The 27370-nt window shown below is 42.3% G+C and overlaps 1 protein-coding gene across 7 annotated transcripts in view; it reads left to right on the top strand.

Annotated features, from left to right (window-relative positions):
* Positions 1–27370, top strand: part of LOC106588550 (rho guanine nucleotide exchange factor 2) — a 102527-nt gene that overhangs the window by 44226 nt on the left and 30931 nt on the right. For 5 of the 7 annotated variants that reach the window (XM_082970069.1, XM_082970068.1, XM_082970065.1 and 2 more), the window contains 11 exons: positions 13666–13828; positions 15674–15741; positions 18316–18379; positions 18645–18777; positions 21362–21471; positions 21801–21944; positions 22301–22551; positions 24341–24466; positions 25347–25464; positions 25741–25817; positions 26081–26252. In XM_082970069.1, the coding sequence (XP_082826195.1) occupies positions 13666–13828; positions 15674–15741; positions 18316–18379; positions 18645–18777; positions 21362–21471; positions 21801–21944; positions 22301–22551; positions 24341–24466; positions 25347–25464; positions 25741–25817; positions 26081–26252 (1426 nt within the window). Of the gene's footprint in view, positions 1–6973; positions 7295–13665; positions 13829–15673; positions 15742–18315; positions 18380–18644; positions 18778–21361; positions 21472–21800; positions 21945–22300; positions 22552–24340; positions 24467–25346; positions 25465–25740; positions 25818–26080; positions 26253–27370 lie in introns of those variants that run through there. The other 2 variants (XM_082970070.1, XM_082970067.1) reach the window with 2 other exon arrangements.

Consider the following 27370-nt stretch of genomic DNA (forward strand, 5'->3'; position numbering starts at 1 on the left):
CTTCCTCCTCTGAGGAGCCTCCACTGGTGCACGTGTGTGTTTATGCATCCATGTGTTGTGTCCATAAGCCTGTGTTTGAGAGAGGGGAAAGTATTGTGCATGAATTCACTGTGTGGGTGGGTGGGGTTACAATGTGGGTGTCATAGAATGAGTCAGTGCACCATCTACTCATGTTTTGTAGGTACAGTCGTCCACCCCTCTGCCCCCTCTCTCCTGTAGCCTCCCTCTCCTATGTTCTGTCATTTTTCTGGATTGCAACGGAGAACAATTGAAGTCTAATTCAAACAAGCTACTCACAATATGAGTGCTCTCTCTCCTGTTGCTACATAATCAAACTATGAAACACATTCTCACACACACAGTCTCCCTGTGCTGGGCTGAATGACAGGGTTTGTGGGTGAAGGCTCTCAGCACCTGGTCATTATCTCACCGGCGCAGGAGCATATCTGTGCATGGAGACACCTACGCGCTGCTGACTCAAAATACACGCACACACACATAAAATATACATGTACTTACATTGGTTCTCACACACAGCCACCGACACTGACACACACACACACACACACACACACATTTCTCCACAAAGCGGTGCGGCTTTGCAGTGGAACGGTAACCCACGGCAACGCTCTGGTCTCAAGCCGACCGAAATTCACCAGGGCTGTGGAGGGAGAGGACTGATAGAGGCAGCATAGTCAAACATGTCACTTTGTCTCTCTGTCAGTGTCTGCCACCGCCCATTAACAGGCCCTTCAAAATCAAGAGGACCCTTTCACTCCCACGCAGACTCCCTAAGATAAAACCTTTTATACGGCAACAGTACAGAGCCCGTGGGTGAGCGGTAACCCTCCTGTCTCTTGACACATGTATGGGTATGACCCCGGATACTGGGGTTCAATCCATGCGTCCTCCAAGGGGCTGATATATACAATAGGACTTGTGAAACCAGCAAGGGGCCCCTAGTAGAGACTGCTGCAGCCAATTGAAATGTCCTCAAGTCTAGAGGAATCTTCACTCCCTAAGATAAAGACGTAGCAGGGATACCCTGTTTTTCATCTACTTTCACCTACAGGCGATGTCAGTTTCTTGGAGGGGGAGCAGGGGCTTGGGGAAACTCCTTTAAAAAATGTAATCTGACTATAACAACAAAAGTATGACGTCTTCCTCTCATCATGAAAAAGACGTCTGTACTTCTTTGTAACAGAAACGAGTTGGTCTTCTCAATCACCAAACCAGTTTCCAACCAGAACGTTTTGTCATTAAGATGTCATGTGCCAAATTTTGCACACCGAGATGGAAGTCTGATGCATAGAGGGCAGGAGAAAGGTAGAGAGAGACTGAGAGAGGGAGTCAAATACACCTTTCAAACCAAGATGTTTCCGCCAACTTTTGGACTACTTTTCTTTATATCTGAAAGGTGTTGTCGGCAACAAAGCCTGTACTTTTATTTCCGCCAACCGACCTAGTCTTGATTGTGGTAAAGTTCTGCTTATGGCTTAGTATGAACATAGCTGTAATGCTGAGGCGGCATTGGCATGCTCTTTGCTCTTGATGGTTGCTAGCCTTCCCTGTGGATCAGTTGGTAGAGCATGGCGTTTGCAACGCCAGGGTTGTGGGTTCGATTCCCACAGGGGGCCAGTACGAAAAAAAAAAAACAAACAAAAAAAATGTATGAAATGTATGTATTTACTACTGTAAGTCCCTCTGGATAAGAGTGTCTGCTACATGACTAAAATGTAAATGTACACTCTTAGAAAAAAGGGTTTCAAAGGGGTTATTTGACTGTACCCATCGGAGAACCCTTTTTGGTTCCATGTAGAACCCACTGTGGAAAGTGTTCAAGATAGAACCCACAAGGTTTCTACCTGGAACCAAAAAGTTTCTCGTGTGGATAGCCGAAGAACCCTTTTAGGTTCTAGATAGCGCCTTTTTTCTAAGAGTGTAAACAGGGCCGTTTACTAGGCTGTTATCATCCTCCTGGCAGTTATAAACTTTGAGAGGCATGTCACTTTGTCCATCTCTTCGCATAGCCCTCCACTAAGCATGCACTTATTAACCACAACTGGATGGATCCATAAATAATTACTATGGAAATGAATGTCACTGAATGATGAAAATATTGGAATAAAGTAGGCTAATGCAATTGAAGGCATGGATCATATTGTTTAATACTGAAACTTCCAAAGTCATCTAATAATTTATAATACATTTTGAGCAATAGTTTACCCGTGTGTGGTCAACTAGATATTTTCAGCACTGTTTTGATTGGATGCAATGCATTTACAACTCATAACAGGTCCATATGAATTGACAAGGCATTGATTATAGCATAGCCTATGTCTTCAGTTGTCTTGGCCTCATTAGAAGTAGTCCCTCTGTATAAATTGATCATACATTTTTCTTTTGCAAAGCTCTTCAGTTACTGTATTACATGTGAAGTTTCTGTCATCTTATTTCATCACATTTGTAACTAGAAAGAATGGTGCTGGAGGAGATCCGCCTCTACCATCACTCCTATTAGCCAACGTGCAATCATTGGATAATAAAATGGATGAGCTCCTATCAAGACTATCCTACCAACGGGACATTAAAATCTGTAATATCTTATGTTTCACCGAGTCATGGCTGAACGACGACATGGATAACATACAGCTGGCTGGGTTTTCGGTCCATCGGCAAGATGGAACCGCTGCCTCCGGTAAGACAAGGGTTAGCGGTCTGTGTCTATCTGTAAATAACAGCTGGTGCACGAAATCTAATATTAAGGAAGTCTCAAGGTTTTGCTAGCCTGAGGTAGAGTATCACATGATAAGCTGTAAGCCACACTATGTACCAAGAGTTTTCATCTATAGTTTTCGTAGATGTCTATTTACCACCACAAACTGATGCTGGCACTAAGACAGCACTCAAAGAGCTGTATAAGGCCATAAGCAAACAAGTAAAATGCTCATCCAGAGGCAGCGCTCCTAGTGGCCGGGGACTTTAATGCGGGGAAACTTAAAGCCGTTTTACCTCATTTCTACCAACATGTTACATGTGCACCAGAGGAAAAAAAACTCTAGACCACCTTTACTCCACACACAGAGATGCGTACAAAACTCTCCCTCATCCTCCATTTGGCAAATCTGACCATAACTCTATCCTCCTGATTCCTGCTTACAAGCAAAAACTAAAGCAGGAAGTACCAGTGACTCGCTCAATAAGGAAGTGGTCAGATGACGCAGATGCTAAGCTACAGGACTGTTTTGCTAGCACAGACTGGAATATGTTCCGGGATTCTTCCGATGGCATTGAGGAATACACCACATCAGTCAATTGGCTTCATCAATAAGTGCATCGATGACGTCGTCACCACAGTGACCGTACGTACATACCCTAACCAAAAGCCACGGAGTACAGGCAACATCCGCACTGAGCTAAACGGTAGAGTTGACGCTTTAAAGGAGCGGGACTCTAACCCGGACGCCTATAAGAAATCCCGCTATGCCCTCCGAAAAACCATCCAAACAGGCAAAGCGTCAATAAAAGAATACGAATGAATCGTGCTACACCAGCTCTGACGCTCATCGGATGTTGCAGGGCTTGCAAACTATTACAGACTACAAAGGGAAGTATAGCCGCGAGCTGCCCAGTGACACAAGCCTACCAGACGAGCTAAATAACTTCTATGCTCGCTTCGAGGCAAGCAACACTGAAGCATGCATGAGAGCATCAGCTGTTCCGGATGACTGTGTGATCACGCTCTCTGTAGCCGATGTGGGTAAGACCTTTAATCAGGTCAACATTCACAAGGCCGCAGGGCCAGACGGATTACCAGGACGTGTACTCTGAGCATGCGCTGACAGACTGGCATGTGTCTTCAGTGACATTTTTCAACATATCCCTGACCTAGTCTGTAATACCTACATGTTTCAAGCAGACCACCATAGTCCCTGTGCCCAAGAACACCAAGGTAACCTGCCTAAATGACTATCGACCCGTAGCACTCACATCTGTAGCCATGAAGTGCTTTGAAAGGCTGATCATGGCTCACATGAACACCATTATCCAATAAACTATAGACCCACTCCAATTTGCATACTGCCACAACAGATCCACAGATGATGAAATCTCTATTGCACTCCACACTGCCCTTTCCCACCTACAGCTCAGCGTTCAGCAGCATAGTGTCCTCAATGCTCATCACTAAGCTAAGGACTCTGGAACTAAACTCTGGACTCTGGAACTGATCACCGACAACGATAAGACAGCCTATAGGGAGGAGGTCAGTGCCAGAATAACAACCTCTCCCTCAACGTGATCAAGACAAAGGAGATGATTGTGGACTACAGAAAAAGTAGGACAGAGCATGCCCCCATTCTCATCGACGGGGCTGTAGTGGAGCAGGTTGAGACCTTTAAGTTCCTTGGTGTCTACATTACCAACAAATTATCATGTTCCAAGCACACCAAGACAGTCGTGAAGAGGGCACGACAACGCTTATTCCCCCTCAAGAAACTGAAAAGATTTGGTATGGGTCCTCAGATCCTCAAAAAGTTCTACAGCTGCACCATCGAGAACATCCTGACTGGTTACATCACCGCCTGGTTTGACAACTGCTCGGCCTCCGACTGCAAGGCACTACAAAGGGAACGGCCCAGTACATCACTGGGGCCAAACTTCCTGCCATCCAAGACCTCTATACGAGGCGGTGTCAGAGGAAGGCCTTAAAAATTGCCAAAGACTCCAGCCACCCTAGTCATAGACTTCTCCCTCTTCCACCGCACAGCAAGCGGTACCGGAGCGCCAAGTCTAGGTCCAAAAGGCTTTTTAACAGCTAGCCATAAGACTCCTAAACAGGTAATCAAATGGCTACCCCCCCACCCCCATTTTTACGCTGCTGATACTTTCTGTTTATTATCCATGCGTAGTCACTTTACCTCTACCTACATGTACATATTATCTCAATTTCCTCGACTAACCTGTGTCCCCGCACATCTGTACCGGTACCTTCTGCATATGGCCTCGCTACTGTTATTTTATTGTTTCTTTCCTTCTTAATGTGTTTGAGCCAGTCAGTTGTGTTGTGACAAGGTAGTGGTGGTATACTGGGGTGGTGGTATATTATGTAAAAGACCAAGTCCATATTATGGCAAGAACAGGTCAAATAGCAAAGAGAAACAACAGTCCATCATTACTTTAAGACATGAAGGTCAGTAAATTCGTAACATTAAGAACTTTGAAAGTTTCTTCAAGTGCAGTGGCAAAAACCATCAAGTGCTATGATGAAACTGGCTCTCATGAGGACCGCCACAGGAAAGGAAGACCCAGAGTTACCTCGGATGCAGAGGATAAGTTCATTAAGAGTTACCAGCCTCAGACATGTGGTATTTTACCAAATAGGGCTGTCTTCTGTATACCACCCTTACCTTGTCACAACACAACTGATTGGCTCAAAGGCATTACGAAGGAAATAAATTCCACTAATGATTACACAAGCACACTAATTAAACTGTTAATTGAAATGCATTTCATGTGAATACCTCATGAAGCTGGTTGAGAGAATTGCCAAGAGTGTGCAAAGCTGTCATCAAGGCAAAGGGTGGCTACTTTGAAGAATCTAAAAGATATATACTTTGTTGGTTGTGTTTTTTCATATTTTTGTATGTCTTCACTCTTATTCTACAATGTAGAAAATAGTAAAAATGAAGAACCCTTAAATGAGTAGGTGTGTCAACTTTTGACTGGTACTGTATATGTATGTATAGTGCATTTGGAAAGTATTCAGACCCTTTCCCTTTTTACATATTTTGTTACATCACAGCCTTATTATAAAATGTATAAAAAAAATAAAAAAAATGGCATCAATCTGCACCCATCATGACAAAGTGAAAACATGTTTTTTGACATTTTTGCAAATGTATAATATTTATTTTTTGAAAATAGCTGTACAGCGACCCTGCCCATCCAGCTTGAGACAATCTGCAGAGAAGGATGGGAGAAACTCCCCAAATACAGGTATGCCAAGCTTGTAGCGTCATACCCAAGAAGACTCGAGGCTATAGTCACTGCCAAAGGTGCTTCAACAAAGTACTAAGTAAAGGGTCTGAATACTTATGTAAATGTGATATTTCTGTTTATTTGTAATAAATTTGCTAAAATTTCAAAAAACCTGTTTTTGCTTTATCATTATAGGGTATTGTGTGTAGATTTAGGAGGGGGGGACTAATCCATTTTAGAAGAAGGCTGTCACGTAACAAAATGTGGAAAAATTTGAGTGGTCTGAATATTTCCAGAATGCACTGTATGTATGTGGAGGTCCTGGGCTGGCATGGTTACACGTGGTCTGCGGTTGTGAGTCCGGTTGGACGAACTGCCAAATTCTCTAAAACGACACTGGGAGCAGCTTATGCTAGAGAAATTAACATTAAATTATCTGACAACAGCTCTGGTGGACATTCCTGCAGTCAGCATTCCAATTGCACTCTTCCTCAACTTGACACATATGTGGCATTGTGTTGTGTGACAAAACCATACATTTTAAAGTGGCCTTTTATTGTCCCCAGCACAAGGTGCACCTTTGTAATGATAATGCTATTTTAAAAATGTTACTGCCACACATATCTGGTGGATGGATAATATTGGCAAATAAAAAATGCCTACTAGCAGGCATGTAAACAAATTTGTTCACCAAATTTGAGAGTAATAAGCTTTTTGTGTGTCTTTTTTCAGCTCATAGGACCAACACTTTACATGTTGCGTTCATATTTTTGTTCAGTGTACATACAGTGACTTTTCCCTCTCTCGCCATAATACCAGAATAGTATCAGAAAGAACTAAACACTTCTTGATTTACTTCCATCTATTTTCTCTCTGTGCTAGCAGTGACTGGTACCACAGAATTGAATGATGTTCTGATTCTGAAACCTTGAAACCTCCTCCGGTAGGCGTAATATTATATCATCTGAAGTGCAAAAAAAACGACATAATTTCCTGTATGAGAAAGCCGCCTCTTACGCAGCATCAGTGACATTGCCGTTGGACTAGGGATACAGATAAGTTGAACGCGCTATTTTGTAAGGGTGTTACAGTTTGACTACCCTAGCCATATAATCATATAACTGCTTTAGCGTTAACCTCTCAGGGCGAACAAAACAGGCAGATATTTGAAGTTCCTGCTTGACAGCCACAGCGCTTTGACTTTAAAAGGATTTATTTATCGTACTGGAGAGGAAGGGTCTCGATTCTCACCATGTCCAGAGTCGCGGATCTGTCGAAAATTCGACAAGAGAGAATGAGAGATATTAATTTACGGGTGAGTGGATGTATTTGGAGGCGTATTATTACTGATACCGTGTGCTACTGGCAAACTTCGGACAAAAGTGAAATGCGTAAAAAGTAAATGTTTCAAGCGCATCTGTACATATGACTAAAACTTGAAACTTGTGGATGTAATTTTAGGATTGGTGACATTATCTTATATTGGTTACAATGATAACGTTTAGATTGCGATCGTCATTGCAGAAGCACGTAGGCAATCTTTTTAGGAAGTTTTCGCAATATGGAGATACTTTACAAAAGCAAGCGGCGCGCTTGGCAATGATCCTGCCCTAATGGTGACAATTGGTCTGTGGAAGCCTATACTGTTCATCACCTTTTTCTGTTTGGTCATGATTCCCCAAAATACTCGAGACTAGGGGTCTGAGTTAGAGAAAGTGTTTTTTAGAGAAAGTTCTTTTGGGGGGGACGGGAGGGGGTATTTTTTGCATCGGTACCCGGAAGTGTTGCCACATTCTGGAGACGAAACAGTTATTGGAACTAACAGTTGTTTCCATATTTGCAGTTTTCCATGTAGGCTATATATAGACCTATGAGACACCCCTAAAATAAGTATATACCTTTAGTGTAATATTTCTGATTGGAAGAAGCATGTACCTGTACAGTATTTTTGTTTTATTTCAGAATTACATGTAAACGTTATACAACATACATAGGCTACAACAACAAAACAACAGTGCATCATGCTATTACCATGCAAGCCTGCAATATTAAAATATGACATGTTGTGTGTACCATTTTGCCTCCCAATTAGACTGATTGTGTGTGTGCCTGTGCACATGCTTGCATGTGTGCTGGTTTCAGGGAGTGAGGACTGCATGTGCCCTTAGTTTTGTTAATGTAGTGATCTTGTATGTAAGGGAGGAGTACATGCAGCTTGTGTGTGTGTGTTTGACTATAGCATCGGTTGCCATAGAAATGACACTGTTGGTGTGATATTATCTGCTTTCTCTGGCACAGTGGATGGCGGTTGGCTGAGAAAAACCTTGGCTTGCCAGCGCCATATGAACATCACTTTCCTACGGTGGGGGGTGTGTGTGCGTGTATGCATGTATGCTTATTGCACATTTATTAAACATAGTATGTATGCATGTATGCTTATTGCATATTTATTAAACATAGTATTGGGGCCAGTGCCAACAAATCTATGTGTCACTCACTCACACACTACAACAAACTGGACAGTTAGAAGTTTTGCATGTTCAGCACATGCAGGAGACCATGCTTCGAGTCATTTTGCTGGTGTCCTCGGTTCATGTTACACATTCACTCCACTACACTAATCAGACCTGAGTTTAAATAGTATTTGTTTTCTCTTAAATACTTGTAGTGTTTTACAGAGCCTGCCTGGAGTGCCATATGGGTGGGGTTTTCACTAAATGGGAGTATTCTTTTGATTTCTTTGCACCAGGCAAGGATAAATAAAGGTTGAGAAATACTGCCCTAGTATATCCTCTCTGGGCTAGGCGGGACGAATTCGTCCCACCTACGTAACAGCCACTTTAAGCCTGTGGCGCGATTTTCAAAACCTTAAAAATCCTATTACTTCAATTTCTCAAACATATGACTATTTTACAGCTATTTAAAGACAAGACTCTCGTTAATCTAACCACACTGTCCGATTTCAAAAAGGCTTTACAACGAAAGCAAAACATTAGATTATGTCAGCAGAGTACCAAGCCAGAAATAATCAGACACCCATTTTTCAAGCCAGCATATAATGTCACCAAAACCCAGAAGACAGCTAAATGCAGCACTCACCTTTGATGATCTTCATCAGATGACAACCCTAGGACATTATGTTATACAATACATGCATGTTTTGTTCAATCAAGTTCATATTTATATCAAAAACCAGCTTTTTACATTAGCATGTGACGTTCAGAACTAGCATACCCCCCGCAAACTTCCGGGGAATTCGCTAAGATTTTACTAAATTACTCACGATAAACGTTCACAAAAAGCATAACAATTATTTTAAGAATTATAGATACAGACCTCCTCTATGCACTCGATATGTCCGATTTTAAAATAGCTTTTTGGTGAAAGCACATTTTGCAATATTCTAAGTACATAGCCCAGGCATCACGGGCTCGCTATTTAGACACCCGGCAAGTTTAGCACTCACCATAATCATATTTACTATTATAAAAGTTTGATTACCTTTTGTTGTCTTCGTCAGAATGCACTCCCAGGACTGCTACTTCAATAACAAATGTTGGTTTGGTCCAAAATAATCCATCGTTATATCCGAATAGCGGATATTTTGTTCGTGCGTTCCAGACACTATCCGAAATGGTAAAGAAGTGTCGCGCGCATGGCGCAATTCGTGACAATAAAATTCTAAATATTCCATTACCGTACTTCGAAGCATGTCAACCGCTGTTTAAAATCAATTTTTACGCCATGTTTCTCGTAGAAAAGCGATAATATTCCGACAGGGAATCTCCTTTTCGGCAAACAGAGGAAAAAATCACAAAGGCGGGGGCAGTCGGGTCACGCGCATAAGCCCAGAGTCCCTTGATCGGCCACTTGAGAAAGGCGATAATGTGTTTCAGCCTGGGGCTGGAATGACGACATTCTGTTTTTTCCCGGGCTCTGAGAGCCTATGGAAGACGTGGGAAGTGTCACGTTAGAGCAGAGATCCTTAGTAAAAGATAGAGATGGAAAAGAAGTTCAAGAAATGGTCAGACAGGCCACTTCCTGTAAAGGAATCTCTCAGGTTTTGACCTGCCATTTGAGTTCTGTTATACTCACAGACACCATTCAAACAGTTTTCGAAACTTTAGGGTGTTTTCTATCCATATGTAATAAGTATATGCATATTCTAGTTACTGGGTAGGAGTGGTAACCAGATTAAATCGGGTATGTTTTTTATCCAGCCGTGTCAATACTGCCCCCTAGCCCTAACAGGATATCAAAGTCAATATTTTTACTGAAATGCTTATTACAACCCCTGCTGTTGATGTTTTTTAAAGCTTGGGTGCCCTTATTTGCTATGGTAGTCCCCAGCACTCCTACACACCCTTGTAGTTCGAACCCTGATTAAAGCTGCAATATGTAACTTTTAGGGCTACCCGACCAAATTCACAGAGATTTATAGATCTGTCATTCTCATTGAAAGCCATTCTAAGAAGCTCTAGATCTCTTCTATGTTTAGTTTTTTGCATCTTTTACTTTCGGTTTTGTACACCAGCTGAAAAAGCAATATTTCTGGTTATGGAAAAGATATTTGACAGCAGTTTAGATAGTACAATGATTCTCTACAAAATGGCTGCTTGTTTTGTCACGTAAACTGAAATCAGACAAACTATTAGGAAATGGAGGAGTGATGTCTGCATTTTACACCTTTTTAAATAGTAACTTCCCAAGTACAATTAGTGACCAGAGTAAAAAACATCATCGTCACTGTGCTTCCTTATGTTATTATTTTGATCGGTATTGCTACCGGTATGTATGGTTGTGTTGAACTTAACCAAACGCAATAGGAACACTTCCTACAGTACAGGAGCGAGGTGGGAGGGAGCTATTGCAATCTATAGCACACATGGGAAACTGTGTAGGAGAATGTGTGTAGGCGTGAATGTGTTCGAACGAGAGGACCGAGGGCGAAGGACAAAGCTTGAGAGTTAGAAGTAAAGAGTGAGAGAGGGGGATAGAGAAAGATATTGTGTGAGATACAGAGAGGGAGAGATGGAGGATATACGACTTCCATATAGAGCAATGACTCTGGTGCATTCCAGAGTTGTGTGTCAGGTTGGAGGGATTCACACACACACACACACACACACACACACACACACACACACACACACACACACACACACACACACACACACACAGGCCAATATTAGACTGACACCCCGTTTTCTTCTTGTCCCTCTGTATGGTATGTCGATCAGGGAGACTAAACTTGAATCCACCTCAGGCTCTGCTTTGCCCAGCATCCCTCCAGAGGACAGAAACCAGGCTACAGGGCCACCTCAATCCACACAGCAGTCCTTAATCTGGAGCGCGCACACATACACACACATTTGATGTCAATACACATACCAACACACATACCAACACACAGAAAGCATGGACATTCTAGGAAACACACTGCATAAGAGGTATTAAACTTTGTTGTGTGTGTTTGCCGTTGCTTTATCAGTGACTCAGTGAAGTAAACAGGTGGAAGACTATAAAATGAATCCCCCCTATAGACTCTGTCCATATTCCCATGTCTTTCTCAGTGTTATCGTCCTGACACCTTTTAATGACACCTTCTATATCTCTCTCTATCTCACCCCATCTATTCTTTCACTCCCTGATGTATTGCTCACTTTAGCGTCTACGCCAATTATACAGCCCCTAGCTGTATATATATATATATATATATATATATATATATAGAGAGAGAGAGAGAGAGAGAGAGAGAGAGAGAGAGAGAGAGAGAGAGAGAGAGAGAGCTTTGCCTCTGACACATCAGAAATAACTAATTATAAACTTCATTGGTATATTTATTCTCTTTTCCCTGTAAAAATGTTACTGCTTTGCATTGCTGCATCAAAATAACAGGTACACAAACATTGACCAAAATTTAGGGACAGTACAGATGTAGAGGTTTGGAAGACCTGGTCCAGCATATCAGTCAACCCTGAATGTCAATGGGTCACCACTGAGGTGATGATGCCAAAATGTAAAGGTAATATTGGCAAATGTTAACTTTTGGACGTCACTATACTGTATAAGTAGTCCCAGATAGATTCAGAGAAGTGTTTCTCAACTCCTGTCCCCACAACCCACATTTTCTTTCCAGCCAAGCACAAACATACAATTCAACCTGATTTGACGAATAATCTACTCATTAAGTCTTGCTTTATCAACCAGACAATTTATCAGGTGTGTTAGTGCTGTGTGGACTATGAGATGGTGGAAAACACCATGAAGGTCATTGTCTAGACATTTACCCCTCAGGAATATTTATATTTTAATAATGACTTGGCAAACTAGAGTCAATCTGTCTAGCTTGGGTTCCTCTTTTATTGCAAAGTTCATGTGATCATCACAAGGCGTTCTCCAATTTGCTTCTCAGTATCAGCCTTCTGTAGAAAAACAGCGGAAACAGAGAAAGAGACATAAGGCAATGATGGGGTAGTGAGTGAGAAGGTGTAGAAAGACAGTGAAAACAGACATCTATTGTGTTGCATTCTAGGTCTATGTTGTGTAAAGTGCTGGGATTCATCTCTCTCTCTCATATTAACGTCCTCTGCTGGTGATCGCTGTCAAAAAATTCTGACCGGTTTTGTAAATCCTCTTACTTTTATAGTGACATTTGGTTTTGAGACCTACCCACACGTGCTGATCTCACACACAGAGAATCAAGTCTCTAACTCTCACCTTTATCCTCAATTATTTCATACTGAAAACAGAAAAACTTTTGACCTCAAATGAAAAACTGCACAAATGCTGTTTTGTGGTGCCCTCCCTCTTTTGCCGCTGTTGCCCTAGTAACAGCTCACCCTGCCCACTTTAGCCCCGAAAGAGGAAGCCTTCCCTGTCTACTTCCTGTGCAGGATGTCAACATGGCAACAGACATAAGGCTGACCCTCCCCTGACACACAGACAAAAATACATTACTTGGCACAACTCTAAAAGAATGGAAATACATTGTTAACCCTTCACTGCTACCGTATACCTGTTTCTGCTTGAACAAGCAATCCCAACACAGGAAAATGTACAGGTTCAATGTGGCGGCAACTGCTTTTAGTTCCCAACAAGACAGCAATTTATGTTGCATAAAGTTCTACTTCATCAGACTGGTTCCCAAAGACACTGAACATTGCTCATGCTTCTGTGACAGGAACACACTGGAGTTTTTAGTTGGAGATAGTATCAGCTATTAAGTTAGTTGTCAGGGCGACTATGGCCTGCCTGGTCAAGGTAGCTATGGTTACAAGATGATTGTGGACATTGCATTAGGAAATCCTTATTAGTGATGGAACGTTTTAATGATGGAACATTACGATGATAACACTGGGGTGTGTGACGGATCCGGGGGGGACGACTCCCTCTTTAGCGTTTATCATTCTCACATCTAATTTTGACACCTAAGAGGGCTACTGGTAACGCTTAGATTTTGCTTCCATTTGCTATTGTCACGAGTTGTACGCTTTCCACCAACATGTTTCTTTAAGGTACTGATGGAATGTAAAAGGCCTATTTTTAAAAGCAGAAGAGTAGGAGGATTAAGGGAAGTTCTGATACACAATTCAAACTCTTTAACCTGTCCACCTTATGTCAAAGGTGCCATTGTATGTCATCAGTGCATTCTGCTTCTCTCCTCCTTTTTTCTTTTCCTCCCAGAATAAGGAGAAGGAGCGCATGAGGGAGAGGGAGAAGGAGGCGCGGGACAGGGAGGCTCGCTACAGCAACGGGCATCTCTTCACCTCCCTCACCGTGTCGGGGACCACCCTTTGTTCAGCATGCAACAAGAGCATCACTGCCAAGGAGGCCCTCAGCTGCCCCAGTGAGTGCTACTACAAATACTACTACTACTACAAATTAATACAACTACTACCACACACACAGCACCCCTATAGTGGCCCTTAACTGTCCCAGTAAGCCTTGCCTACCCACCAGATCCTTCAGAGACAGGCCTGAGCTACACAGCATGTGTACCTCAGCAAACCAAAAGAGCATCTCAAAAACGTACCACACCCTGTACCTCCCTAAAACCCTAAGACGATTTACAAAAATGCAGCATCATTTATCAGGACATAGATCTTCATATCACTCTATAGTGGCAGAATATTGAGGCACTACCAAAAGGAACAATCTACGCTATTTATACCATTCCTATACAAGCAAATCAACCTGTTAATTCTTCAAATAACCTACAACACAGTAATGAACTACAATGTGATTATCAATTCCATTTAAAATAGTTACATTATGGACATTAATCTACATGCAGTCAGATAATGGGTGAGAGTTGGGGATGGTGAGCTTCACACCCACTCAAAAACACCTCTCCATCCTGAGCTGCAGCCCAATGTGTTTTCATTACATTTGATTTAACTTAGAATAGATTGTGCTGGAATACGTTTTGGTTTGTGTCTTATGCTAAGTATTTATTTTGAAATATTTACATTATAGGAATACATTTTGACACACAGTTCACACACAAATATACACATTAAGTTATGCAAAACTTGCCACGGTGTGTGTCAGTCATGTGCACAGGCAAAACATTTCACACACAAATATAGACACAGTCCTGCACGTGTCACACACACACACACACACACACACACACACACACACACACACACACACACACACACACACACACACACACACACACACACACACACACACACACACACCACACACTCCCTTTCCTGTTATGCCTTTATACTTCACTTTTTCTGCTGGGTAGCATTTCTTCATTTCTCAACCAAACCTGATTCAGTTTTCCAGACAGAGAGGGTTGGTTACAAATAACAAACAGTTCCTGTGTTGTCAGGACTCCATGCCCCTGTACAGAAAATAGCCCTGGTGTTCTGTCAGAACTGTGCACCCTGTGCTGGCCTGCACCACACACTGCTCTGACAGCCCATCTGTATCTGTGGCAGGCGGTAACCGCTAACATAGCCAGGCGCTAACTATGTACCTTGCAGGTTCTTCCTATTTTGAGGGGGTGTTAAAGGTCACTGTTCCATGACGTTGTTCATATTCCTAATACTAAATTATGAAATATGCAAAATTTAGTTCAGGGTCAATACCATTAATGCTAGTACACTTACTCACCATATTTAGTTTGGCTTGATTTCACTGCACCAAATCAAACCGGTGAATAAGTGAAAGCAAATAAATTCAGTGTTCACTCAAACAATTGTCTTAAAAGATCTCTCTAAAAAAATGTTTTTACTGCAACAGGGAGTCAGGATTGCTTTCTTCAGTGTGTAAGCCTACAAATTTAAGTAGGCTTTATGTCTAGATTTGGGTCAGAGAAGTGTTAAGGGCGGGCGGTGGAGGACCAGTGGAACTGGGTTAGAGGGTTCTGAAACACCCCTGGGTCTCTTCTCCCCTCCGCCAGTTGTCTAAACCCTAACTTCCTGTTCACAAACCCTGCACAGGAAGTGAAACGATGGCCACAAACGAAGCAGGTGGGAGAAGTGGGAAGAGAGAGGGAGATCCTCACCATACATTAAAAGTTTCTCCATATTCGATGAAGGTTGACACATAAAATAGAGGAACAAGTTGAGAGAGACAGAAAGATACATATAGGATAGGGGGGACATTCAGAGTGTGAGAGAGAGAGAAAATGTTTGAAAGAGTGAGTCACGTGTGTGTTTTCTTTTTCTCACAGCCTGCAGTGTAACCATCCACAACCGCTGTCGAGACACGTTGCCAAACTGTGCCAAAATGAAACAGAGGGTAAGAGATAACAGAGGATTTATATACAGGGCATTTGGAAAGTATTTTAGAATGCGTTACAGCCTTATTCTAAAACTGATTAAATAGTTTTTTCCCCCCTCATCAATCCACACACAATACCCCATAATGATGAAGCAAAAACAGGTTATTAGAATTTTTTTCTAATTTATTAAATATCAAATAATGAAATCACATTTACATAAGTATTCCGACGCTTTACTCAGTACTTTGTGGAATCACCTTTTGGCAGTGATTACAGCCTCGAGTCTTCTTGGGTATGACACCACAAGCTTGGCACACCTGTATTTGGGGAGTTTCTCCTATTCTTTGCAGATCGTCTCAAGCTATGTCAGATTGGATGGGGAGCATTGCTGCACAGCATACAATGATATTTTAGACGATTCTGTGCTTCCAACTTAGTGGCAATAGTTTAGGGAAGGCAGTGTCATGTTTCAGCATGACAGTGCCCCTGTGGACAAAGCGAGGTCCATACAGAAATGATTTGTCGAGATCGGTGTGGAAGAACGTGACTGGCCTGCACAGAACCCTGGCCTGAACCCCATTGAACACCTTTGGGATGAATTGACTGCAAGCCAGGCCTAATCGCCCAACATCAGTGTCCCACCTCACTAATGCTCTTGTGGCTAAATGGAAGCAAGTCCCCACAGCAATGTTCTAACATCTAGTGGAAAGCCTTCCCAGAAGAGTGGAGGCTGTTATAGCAGCAAAGGGGGACCAACTCCATATTAATGCCCATGATTTTAGAATGAGATGTTTGACGAGCGGGTATCCACATACTTTTGGTCATGTAGTGCATATATATACAGTTGAAGTCGGAAGATTACATACACCTTAGCCAAATACATTTAAACTCAGTTTTTCACAATTCCTGACATTTAATTCCCTGTCTTAGGTCAGTTAGGATCACCACTTTATTTTAAGAATGTGAAATGTCAGAATAATAGTAGAGAGAATTATTTATTTCAGCTTTTATTTCACATTATTTGACACACATTCCCAGTGGGTCGGAAGTTTACATACACTCGATTAGTATTTGGTAGCATTGCCTTTAAATTGTTTAACTTGGGTCAAACGTTTCGGGTAGCCTTCCACAAGATTCCCCACAATAAGTTGGGTGAATTCTGGCCCATTCCTCCTGACAGAGCTGCTCGCACACGCTTTTTCAGTTCTGCCTACACATTTTCTATAGGATTGAGGTCAGGGCTTTGTGATGGCCACTCCAATACCTTGACTTTGTTGTCCTTAAGCCATTTTGCCACAACTTTGGAAGTATGCTTGTGGTCATTGTCCATTTGGAAGACCCATTTGCGACCAAGCTTTAACTTCCTGACTGATGTCTTGAGATGTTGCTTCAATATATCCACATCATTTTCCTCCCTCATGATGCCATCTATTTTGTGAAGTGCACCAGACCCTCCTGCAGGAAAGTACCCCAACAACATGATGCTGCCACCTCCATGCCTCACGGTTGGGATGGTGTTCTTCAGCTTGCAAGCCTCCCCCTTTTTCCTCCAAACATAATGATGGTCATTATGGCCAAACAGTTCTGTTTTTGTTTCATCAGACCAGAGGACATTTCTCCAAAAAGTACAATCTTTGTCCCCGTATGCAGTTGCAAACCGTAGTCTGGCTTTTTTATGCCGATTTTGGAGCAGTGGCTTCTTCCTTGCTGAGCAGGTTATCTCGAGATAGGGCTTGTTTTACTGTGGATATAGACACATTTGTACCTGTTTCCTCCAGCATCTTCATAAGGTCCTTTGCTGTTGTTCTGGGATTGATTTGCACTTTTCGCACCAAAGTACATTCATCTCAAGGAGACAGAACGCGTCTCCTTCTTGAGCGTTATGACGGCTGCGTGGTCCCATGGTGTTTATACTTACGTACTATTGTTTGTACAGATGAACATGGTACCTTCGGGAGTTTGGAAATTGCTCCCAAGGATGAACCAGACTTGTGGAGGTCTACAATGTTTTTTCTGAGGTCTTGGCTGATTTCCTTTGATTTTCCCATGATGTAAAGCAAAGACACACAGAGTTTGAAGGTCGGCCTTGAAATACATCCACAGGTACACCTCCAATTGACTCAAATGATGTCAATTAGCCTATCAGAAACTTCTAAATCCATGACATAATTTTTGGGAATTTTCCAAGCTGTTTAAAGGCACAGTCAACTTAGTGTATGTAAACCTCTGACCCACTGAAATTGTGATACAGTGAATTATAAGTGAAATAATCTGTCTGTAAGCAATTGTTTGAAATATTACTTGTCATGCACAAAGTAGATGTCCTAACCGTCTTGCTAAAACTATAGTTTGTTAACAAGAAATGTGTGAAGTAGTTGAAAAATGATTTATAATGACTCCAACCAATAGACATGTAGTATTGTGTGTAGGCCAGTGACACCCAATCTCCATTTAATCCATTTTAAATGCAGGCTGTTACACAACAAAATTTGGGAAAAGTGATGTGGTGTGAATACGCTCTGAAGGCACTGTATACAAGCATGTAATAATATGTGGTATATGATATTGAACTGTACTCTATGTAACCACAGCAACAGAAGATGGCTCTCATGAGGAACAACTCAGCTCTGCAGAACGTGACCCTTCGTACCAAAAGTCAGTACATGCAAACACGCACATGCATGCTACGTACTTCAAATTCTTTATTACATATGCAAAGGAAAACTTATTTTTCACTATTGGGCTAGAATGTAATAGCAATGTCAGTTTCGCAATTGAGCAAAAGTATCTGTGGAGACTCCTTTTTCATTATAAGAGCTTCCCTTTTACAATATTCCACTATATTCCTCCTCCTCTTCTCCTTCCTCCTCTATTCCCTCCTCTTCTTCCTCCTACTCCAATTTTATCTACTGCTCGTTAGCCCCCATGATGAGGGAACGCCCCAGCTCCGCCATCTACCACTCTGATAATCTCCGCCAATCCCTGCTGGGCTCGCGCCGTGGACGCTCCGGCCTTTCCCTCTCCAAGAGCGTCTCCACCAATAACATTGCAGGGTGAGCCCCGCCACCGCCTGCTCATTGGCCAAAGCACAAAAAGGGGGAGGTTACAAGGGAAACCACAGTCAAACTTGTCATTGACATTAATAGTGACATCATGCCACATATACACTTTTCATAGTAGAAATGAAAGTCCCACTCACTAATTAATATATATACAGTACCAGTCTAAAGTTTGGACACCTACTCATTCCAGGGTTTTTCCTTATTTTTACGATTTTCTACATTGTAGAATAATAGTGAAGACATCAAAACTATGAACCTACACATATGGAATCATGTCGTAAGCAAAAAAGTGTTAAACAAATCAAAATATATTTTATATTTGAGATTCTTCAAAGTAGCCATCCTTTGCTTTGTACACTTTTGGCATTCTCTCAACCAGCTTCATGAGGTCGTCACCTGGAATGCATTTCAATTAATAAGTGTGCCTTGTTAAAAGTTATTTTGTGGAATTTCATTCCTTCTTAATGCTTTTGAGCCAATCAGTTGTGTTGTGACAAGGTAGGGGTGATATACAAAGGATAGCCCTATTTGATAAAAGACCAAGTCCATATTATGGCAAAAACAGCTCAAATAAGCAAAGAGAAATGACAGTCCATCATTACTTTAAGACATGAAGGTCAGTCAATGCGGAAAATTTCAAGAACTTTGAACATTTCTTAAGGTGCAGTTGAAAAACCATCAAGCGCTATGATGAAACTGGCTCTCATGAGGACCACCATAGGAAAGACCCAGAATTACCTCTGCTGCAGAGGATAATTTCATTATAATTAACTGCACCTCTGATTGCAGCCCAAATAAATGCTTCACAGAGTTCAAATAACACACATCTCACCATCAACTGTTCAGAGGAGACTGCGTGAATAAGGCCTTCATGGTCGAATTTCTGCAAAGAAACCACTACTGAAGGACAACAATAAGAAGAGACTTGCTTGGGCCAAGAAACACGAGCAATGAAATCTGTCCTTTGGTCTAATGAGTCCAAATTGGAGATTTTGGTTCCAACCGCCATGTCTTTGTGAAACGCAGAGTAGGTGAACGGATGATCTCCGCATGTGTGGTTCCCACTGTGAAGCATGGAGGAGGAGGTGTGAGGTTTGGGGGGGGCTTTGCTGGTGACACTGTCAGTGATTTTATTTAGAATTCAAGGCACACTTAACCAGGATGGCTAACACAGCATTCATTATGCAGCGATATGCCATCCCATCTGGTTTGTCCTTAGTAGGACTATATTTTGTTTTTCAACAGGGCAATGACCCAAAACACACATCCAGGGCTATTTGACCAAGAAGGAATGTGATGGATTGCTGCATCAGATGACCTGGCCTCCACAATCACCCGTCCTTAACACAATTGAGATGGTTTGGGATGAGTTGCATCGCAGAGTGAAGGAAAAGCAGCCAACAAGTGCTCAGTATATGTGGGAACTCCTTCAAGACTGTTGGAAAAGCATTCCTAATGAAGCTGGATGAAAGAATGCCAAGAGTGTGCAAAGCTGTCATCAAGGCAAAGAGTGGATACTTTGAAAAATCTTAAATATATTTAGATTTTTTTAAACACTTTTTTGGTTACTACATGATTACGTATGTGTTTTTTCATAGTTTTGATGTCGTCACTATTATTCTACAATGTAGAAAATAGTAACAATTATTATTTTTTAAACTTGAATGAGTAGGTGTGCCTAAACGCAACATGTAAAGTGTTGGTCCCATGTTTAATGTGCTGAAATAAAAGATCCCAGAAATGTTCCTTATGCACACAAAGCTTATTTCTCTCAAATGTTGTGCACAAATTTGTTTACGTCCCTGTTAGTGAACATTTCCCATTTTCCAAGATAATCCATCCACCTGACAGGTGTGGCTTATCAAGAAACTGATTAAACAGCGTGATCATTACACAGGAGCATCTTGTGCTGGGGAAAATTAAAGGCCACTCTATAATGTGGAATTTTGTCACCCAACACAATGCCACAGATGTCTCAAGTTTTGAGGGAGCGTGCAATTGGCATGCTGACTGCAGGAATGTCCACCAGAGCTGTTGCCAGAGAATTGAATGTTAATTTGAGGAGTATTTCTGTTTGTAATAAAGCCCTTTTGTGGGCTAAATCTCATTCTGACTGGCTGGGCCTGGCTCCCCAGTGGGTGGGCATATACCCTCCCAGGGCAACTCATAGCTGTGCCAATGTCCAGTCATGTGAAATCTATAGATTAGGGCCTAACAAATGTATTTAATTTGACTGATTTCCTTATATGAACTGTAACTCGGTAAAATTGTAGAAATTGTTGCATGTTGCGTTTATATTTTTGTTCAGTGTGTGTGTGTATGTATAATATATATATATATATATATATATATATATATATATATATATACTGTATCGATATCTCCGTTTGTACTTTTGTTGTTTTCTGTGTACTCATACAGATGTGGATGGTTTCTGTGTGCATGTTTGTGTTTACTGCATATGCATATGGCATGTGTATATTATATATGTTTATTGGTGCATGTGTATATGTGTATATATGTATATTTGTGTTTTTGTCCTGGCATGTGTGTCCTCGTCCATGCCTCTGTATAGGAACCTGAATGATGACTCTCCCTTGGGGCTGCGCAGGATCCTGTCCCAGTCCACAGACTCGCTCAACTTCAGGAACAGAGCTATGTCCATGGAGTCGCTCAACGACGAGGGTAAGACCCAGGGATGTGGTTGTACCTTCCTGGGATTAAACGTGGGACATTTGTGCTATGTATTTGCTACTGATCTTAAGCCTAGGCATGCAGATTGTGTAGCTTATGCAAGTCTTTGGGTCTGGGACAAGGTTGCATCCATTACATAGGGAAAGCCTCAGGGATTTTGGGTAGAGGGTAAAAGAGATATTGGCAACTGTCATGTCATCATGTCTACATTGAAAACGTTTATATGAAAAAGCATGAATATATATTCATTGTCAGGAGAGATTTTAAGACAATTAGTGGCCATTTGTTGTTTACACTGGATTAATGTTTTACTCTCTCAGGAGAAGTGTACTACGCCTCCATGCTGGAGGAAATGGAGATTGAGGGGCGGGATTTTGAGGCGGACTCATGGAGCATGGCAGTGGACTCGGGCTACCTGCAGACGCATCGCAAAGACATCATCAAGAGGCAGGACGTCATCTATGGTGAGAGCGGTGACATGCACTGTACGTCTTGAACCTCTTTCCCTTTGTGGTGAAAAGGTCATGGGCTGGGCGATGGAAAAAGTGGCAATTGCAGAGGCTGCTTGTTTCAGATCATGGCCACCATCCACTACTGTTGTGCCCTTGAGCAAGGCACTTAACCCCGACATAGCTCCAGGGGTGCAGCTGACCCTGTGCCTCCTCCCAAATGTTCATATGTGTGTGTTTCTGTCAGGTGATGTGTTTCTGTCAGGTGATGAACAGAGCAAAATATGAATTTCCTTCACTAGATGGGCAATTTTATTTTATCCCTATGTTACATGATTGACTCTTTCTTTGTGTTTTTTTGTCTTCCGCAGAGCTGATCCAGACAGAGCTGCACCACGTGCGGACGCTTCGCATTATGGAGCGAGTGTTCCGCCAGGGCATGCTGGAGGAGGTGCAGCTGGAGCCGGGCGTGGTGCACGCCATCTTCCCCTGCCTGGACCGCCTCACTGGCATCCATGTCCGCTTCCTGGCACAGCTGCTCACACGGCGCAATCACAGCCTGCAGACTGGCAGCACCTACAACTTCACTATCCACCAGCTGGGAGATGTGCTGCTGGAACAGGTACAGGTGGTAGACAGACATGGACATTATACCAACTGCCTTATGTGATGTATACATTTACCATCCTATATCTATCCTACCTTGCCTTTCTAAGTGTCTTCGAAAGCCAAGTTAACAAACAAATCACCGACCATTTCGAATCCCACCGTACCTTCTCCGCTATGCAATCTGGTTTCCGAGATGGTCAGCCACGCTCAAGGTCCTAAATGATATCATAACCGCCATCGATAAAAGACAATACTGTGCAGCCGTATTCATCGATCTGGCCAAGGCTTTCGACTCTGTCAATCACCACATTCTTATCGGCAGACTCAACAGCCTTGGTTTCTCAAATGACTGCCTTGCCTGGTTCACCAACTACTTCTCTGATAGAGTTCAGTGTGTCAAATCGGAGGCCTGTTGTCCGGACCTCTGGCAGTCTCTATGGTGGTGCCACAGGGTTCAATTCTCGGGCCGACTCTCTTCTCTGTATACATCAGTGATGTCGCTCTTGCTGCTGGTGATTCTCTGATTCACCTCTACGCAGACGACACCATTATGTATACTTCTGGCCCTTCTTTGGACACTGCTAGCTAACTACAAATACCTAGGTGTCTGGTTAGACTGTAAACTCTCCTTCCAGACCCACGTTAAGCATCTCCAATCCAAAATTAAATCTGGCCCTCGCTTCATACTCGTCGCCAAACCCACTGGCTCCAGGTCATCTGCAAGTCTTTGCTAGGTAAAGCCCCGCCTTATCTCAGTTTCTTTGGTCACCATAGCAGCACCTACCTGCAGCACACGCTCCAGCAGGTATATTTCACTGGTCTCCCCAAAGCCAATTCCTCCTTTAACTGCCTTTCCTTCCAGTTCTCTGCTGCCAATGACTGGAACGAACTGCAAAAATCGCTGAAGCTGGAGACTCTTATCTCCCTCACTAACTTCAAGCACCAGCTGTCAGAGCAGCTCACAGATCATTGCACCAGTACATAGCCCATCTGTAAATAGCCCATCCAACTACCTCATCCCCATACTGTATTTATTTATTTATTTATTTTGCTCCTTTGCACCCCAGTATCTCTACTTGCACATTCATCTTCTGCACATCTACCACTCCAGTGTTTAATTGCTATATCGAAATTACCTTGCCACTATGGCCTATTTTATTGCCTTACCTCCCTTATCTTACCTCATTTGCACACACTGTATATATACTTCCTTTTTTCTACTGTATTATTGACTGTATGTTTGTTTATTCCATGTGTAACTCTGTGTTGTTGTATGAGAACTTGTATGAGAACTTGAACTTGTAAATGAGAACTTGTTCTCAACTAGCCTACCTGGTTAAATAAAGGTGAAATAAAAAATGTAATAAAATTTTTTTTTTAATTATTAAACCTTTATTTAACTAGGCAAGTCAGTTAAGAACAAATTCTTATTTACAGTGACGGCCTAGGAACAGTGGGTTGTTCTGGGGCATAACGACAGATTTTTACCTTGTCAGCTCGGGGATTCGAAACCTTTCGGGTTACTGGCCTAACGCTCTACCCACTAGGCTACCTGCCGCCCACCCATCCTAATGGGTCATTCATTCTTTGTAGACCTGAGAAACTATCTGGCCTTGATGGTCATATGTAATCTTAACTACACTGTACAGCCAGAGGAGTATGGGCCTCCCCTGGTTCCTCTTGAGGTTTCTTCCTTCTAGGCAGTTGATCCTAGCCACTCTGCTTCTGATTGGACTTTGGTGTCTAGGCCAGGGTACTTGAAATATATTTGATTTGATTGACGGACTGATTGTTTCTCTCAGTTCTCGGGCCAGTGTGCTGACGAGATGAGAAAGACCTACGCTGAGTTCTGCAGCCGCCACCTGAAGGCTGTCAAGCTGTACAAGGAGTTGCTGGCTAGAGACAAGAGGTTCCAGTACTTCATACGGGTAAGACAGAGAGAGAGAAGGGAAAAACAAGACGGATAGAATGAGTGATGAGACTTAATGCAATTTTTTACTTCTAAAACAATGCTTTTTGGAATGCTTTGGAACTATTCACAGAATGTATTTCCTGTCAATAAAAAACCTTGAATTCAGATTGAAAGGGGAATGGGGGAGTAGAGTGCATGACAGAGGGAGAGCTTTTGTGTTTTCGTAATTTTTTATTAAACCCACATTTTTGTCACCGTTACTAAGGTCTTACTTGCGATAATATTTGGTCGTTTCACCTTCCTTAGCAGAGAGAGGGGGCACATAGAAAGATGTGTGTTTACTGATAATGAGTGTTCTGAACTGTGAGGAGTTGGAGTTGCATTACCATTTACTTTGCTAACCTTGCCTTTTGTTACTGGCACCTATCCAATGAATCATTTATACTCTGTACAATATCATGTGTTATTTGATATTTTTCTATTGTAAATTGTATGTTTTATCTTTCGTTTAAGATTTAAAGCTCTTCAAGCTAGTTTTGAAGTTGTATCATTCGTATCGAGTGACGTCTCCAGAATTTCGGTTAAAAATATGATTTGCTCTTGATTGCATTACAAAACACAGATATTCGTTTTTTTCCAACCATCCCTCGTGTTTGCCGCTTTTCCTGTCTGTTCTCAATTTTTTTTGTCTTGTACATATTCATTTCTTCCCTTCTGCTCTTTCGCTCTTATACCCTCTCTTTCACTCTGCTTCTCCTTTCTCTCTCACACGCTTTCCTGCTCCCTTTCACACTAACTCTATCTTTCTCTCTCTCTCCCTTATGTCTCGTTCACCTTTCATCTCTCGTTCACCCTCTCATCTCTCTTTCACCCTCTCTTCCTCGCTCTCTGTTCAGCGGGTGTGTCGGGGTCACCTGTTGCGTCGCCATGGCGTCCAGGAGTGCATCCTGTTGGTCACTCAACGCATCACCAAGTACCCTGTCCTCATCCAGCGTATCCTTGACAACACCAAGGGTGAGAAAAACACCCCGTTGATACGATAGCAGGGGCGAGGGTGATATATCAAAGTCATCCTCACTTTAGACTGAAATATATTGTTGGGGGCAGCAAACAGTTACGTGGGGTGTAAAAGAATGTAGCCAAACTATGCCAGCTTTTTAATATCATGAGGTGAGTTAGTTCCTCAGAACTAACTAAAAGCACAGGGTCTTTAAAGTCAATGACGGAGCATGGTAAAAATCAGCACTACTAATGATATGTCTGTCCACCTTATATTCCCCCCCCCCCCAGACAATGAAGAGGAGGCCTCCTGTCTGACCCAGTCTCTGACCCAGATCAGGGAGCTACTCAGCTCAGTGGACCAGCAGGTGCTTTATTCATCCATTTATAGTTTGATTTACTCAAGTTATCACTGAGATCAATTCTGACATGAACCAGCACCTGTTAGTCAGACTGAAATAAAGGACACCATTTTGACTTCCCACACTTTATCTATAAACACAGCGCAGAAAATGTATTGCACACTAACACTATTGTGAACCAGGGTTGTGTTCATTAGGGCACGGAAATGGGTGATTCTCAGTCCGTTTGCTTCCAATCAGTGCCTAATGAACATGACCCTGCTGTCCAGGTGATGGAGCTGGAGCGGACTCATCGGCTGCAGGAGATCCGGGCCAGGCTGGACCCACGGGTCGAGGCCAAGGTGAGGGACGGGGGCCTGTTCAGGGGAGGAGAGTTGCTCCGCAGGAGACTCATCCATGAGGGAACGCTGCTCTGGAAGACCCCTGGATCCAGGCTCAAAGGTGCGTGTGTGTGTGTGAGTGGAAGGGTCTGTGTGTGTCAGTGGAGGCTGAGGACAGGGACGTTGTAATGACTTGAATGGAACAGTATCAAACACATGGTAACCAGCCTCCACTAGCTTAATTTGTCAAGTAAGTTTGTACAGTGCCTTCAGAAAGTATTCATAGCCCTTGACTTATTCCACATTTTGTTGTGTTACAACCTGAATTCAAAATGGATTAAATATATTTTCTTTCTCGCCCATCTACACACAATACCCCATAATGACAAAGTGAAAACATGTTTTTAGAAATGTTTGCTAATTTATTGAAAATTGAATACAGCAATATCTCATTTACATAAGTATTCACACCCCTGAGTCAATACTTTGTAGAAGCACCTTTGGCAGCGATTACAGCTGTGAGTCTTTCTGTCTCTAAGAGCTTTGCACACCTGGATTGTGCAACATTTGCCCATTTATTCTTTTCAAAATTCTTCAAGCTCTGTCAAATTGGTTGTTGATCATTGCTAGACAACCATTGTCAGGTCTTACCATATATTTTCAAGTAGATTTAAGTCAAAACTGTAACTCAGAACATTCACTGTCTTCTTGGTAAGCAACTCCAGTGAAGATTTGGCCTTGTGTTTTAGGTTATTGTCCTGCTGAAAGGTAAATTCATCTCCCAGACTGAACCAGGTTTTCCTCCATGATTTTGCCAGTGCTCAGCTCCGTTGTTTCATTTTTATCCTGAAAAACTCTCCAGTCTTAATGATTACAAGCATACCCGTAACATGATGCAGCCACCACTATGCTTGAAAATATGGAGAGTGGTGCTCAGTAATGTGTTGTATTGGATTTGCCTCAAACATAACACTTTGTATTCAGGACAAAAAGTTCATTTCTTTTCCACATTTGTTGCAGTATTACTTTAGTGCCTTGTTGCAAACTAGATGCATGTTTTGCTATATTTTTTATTATGTACAGGCTTCTTTCTTTTCACTCTGTCAATTAGGTTAGTATTGTGGAGTAACTACAATGTTGTTGATCCATCCTCAGTTTTCTCCTATCACAGCCATTATACTCTGTAACTGTGTAGCTGTTTAAACCATTGGCCTCATGGTGAAGTCCCTGAGTGGTTTC

This window comes from Salmo salar, chromosome 27 (genome assembly GCF_965601325.2).
Source record: "Salmo salar chromosome 27, fSalSal1, whole genome shotgun sequence".
NCBI lineage: Eukaryota > Metazoa > Chordata > Actinopteri > Salmoniformes > Salmonidae > Salmo > Salmo salar.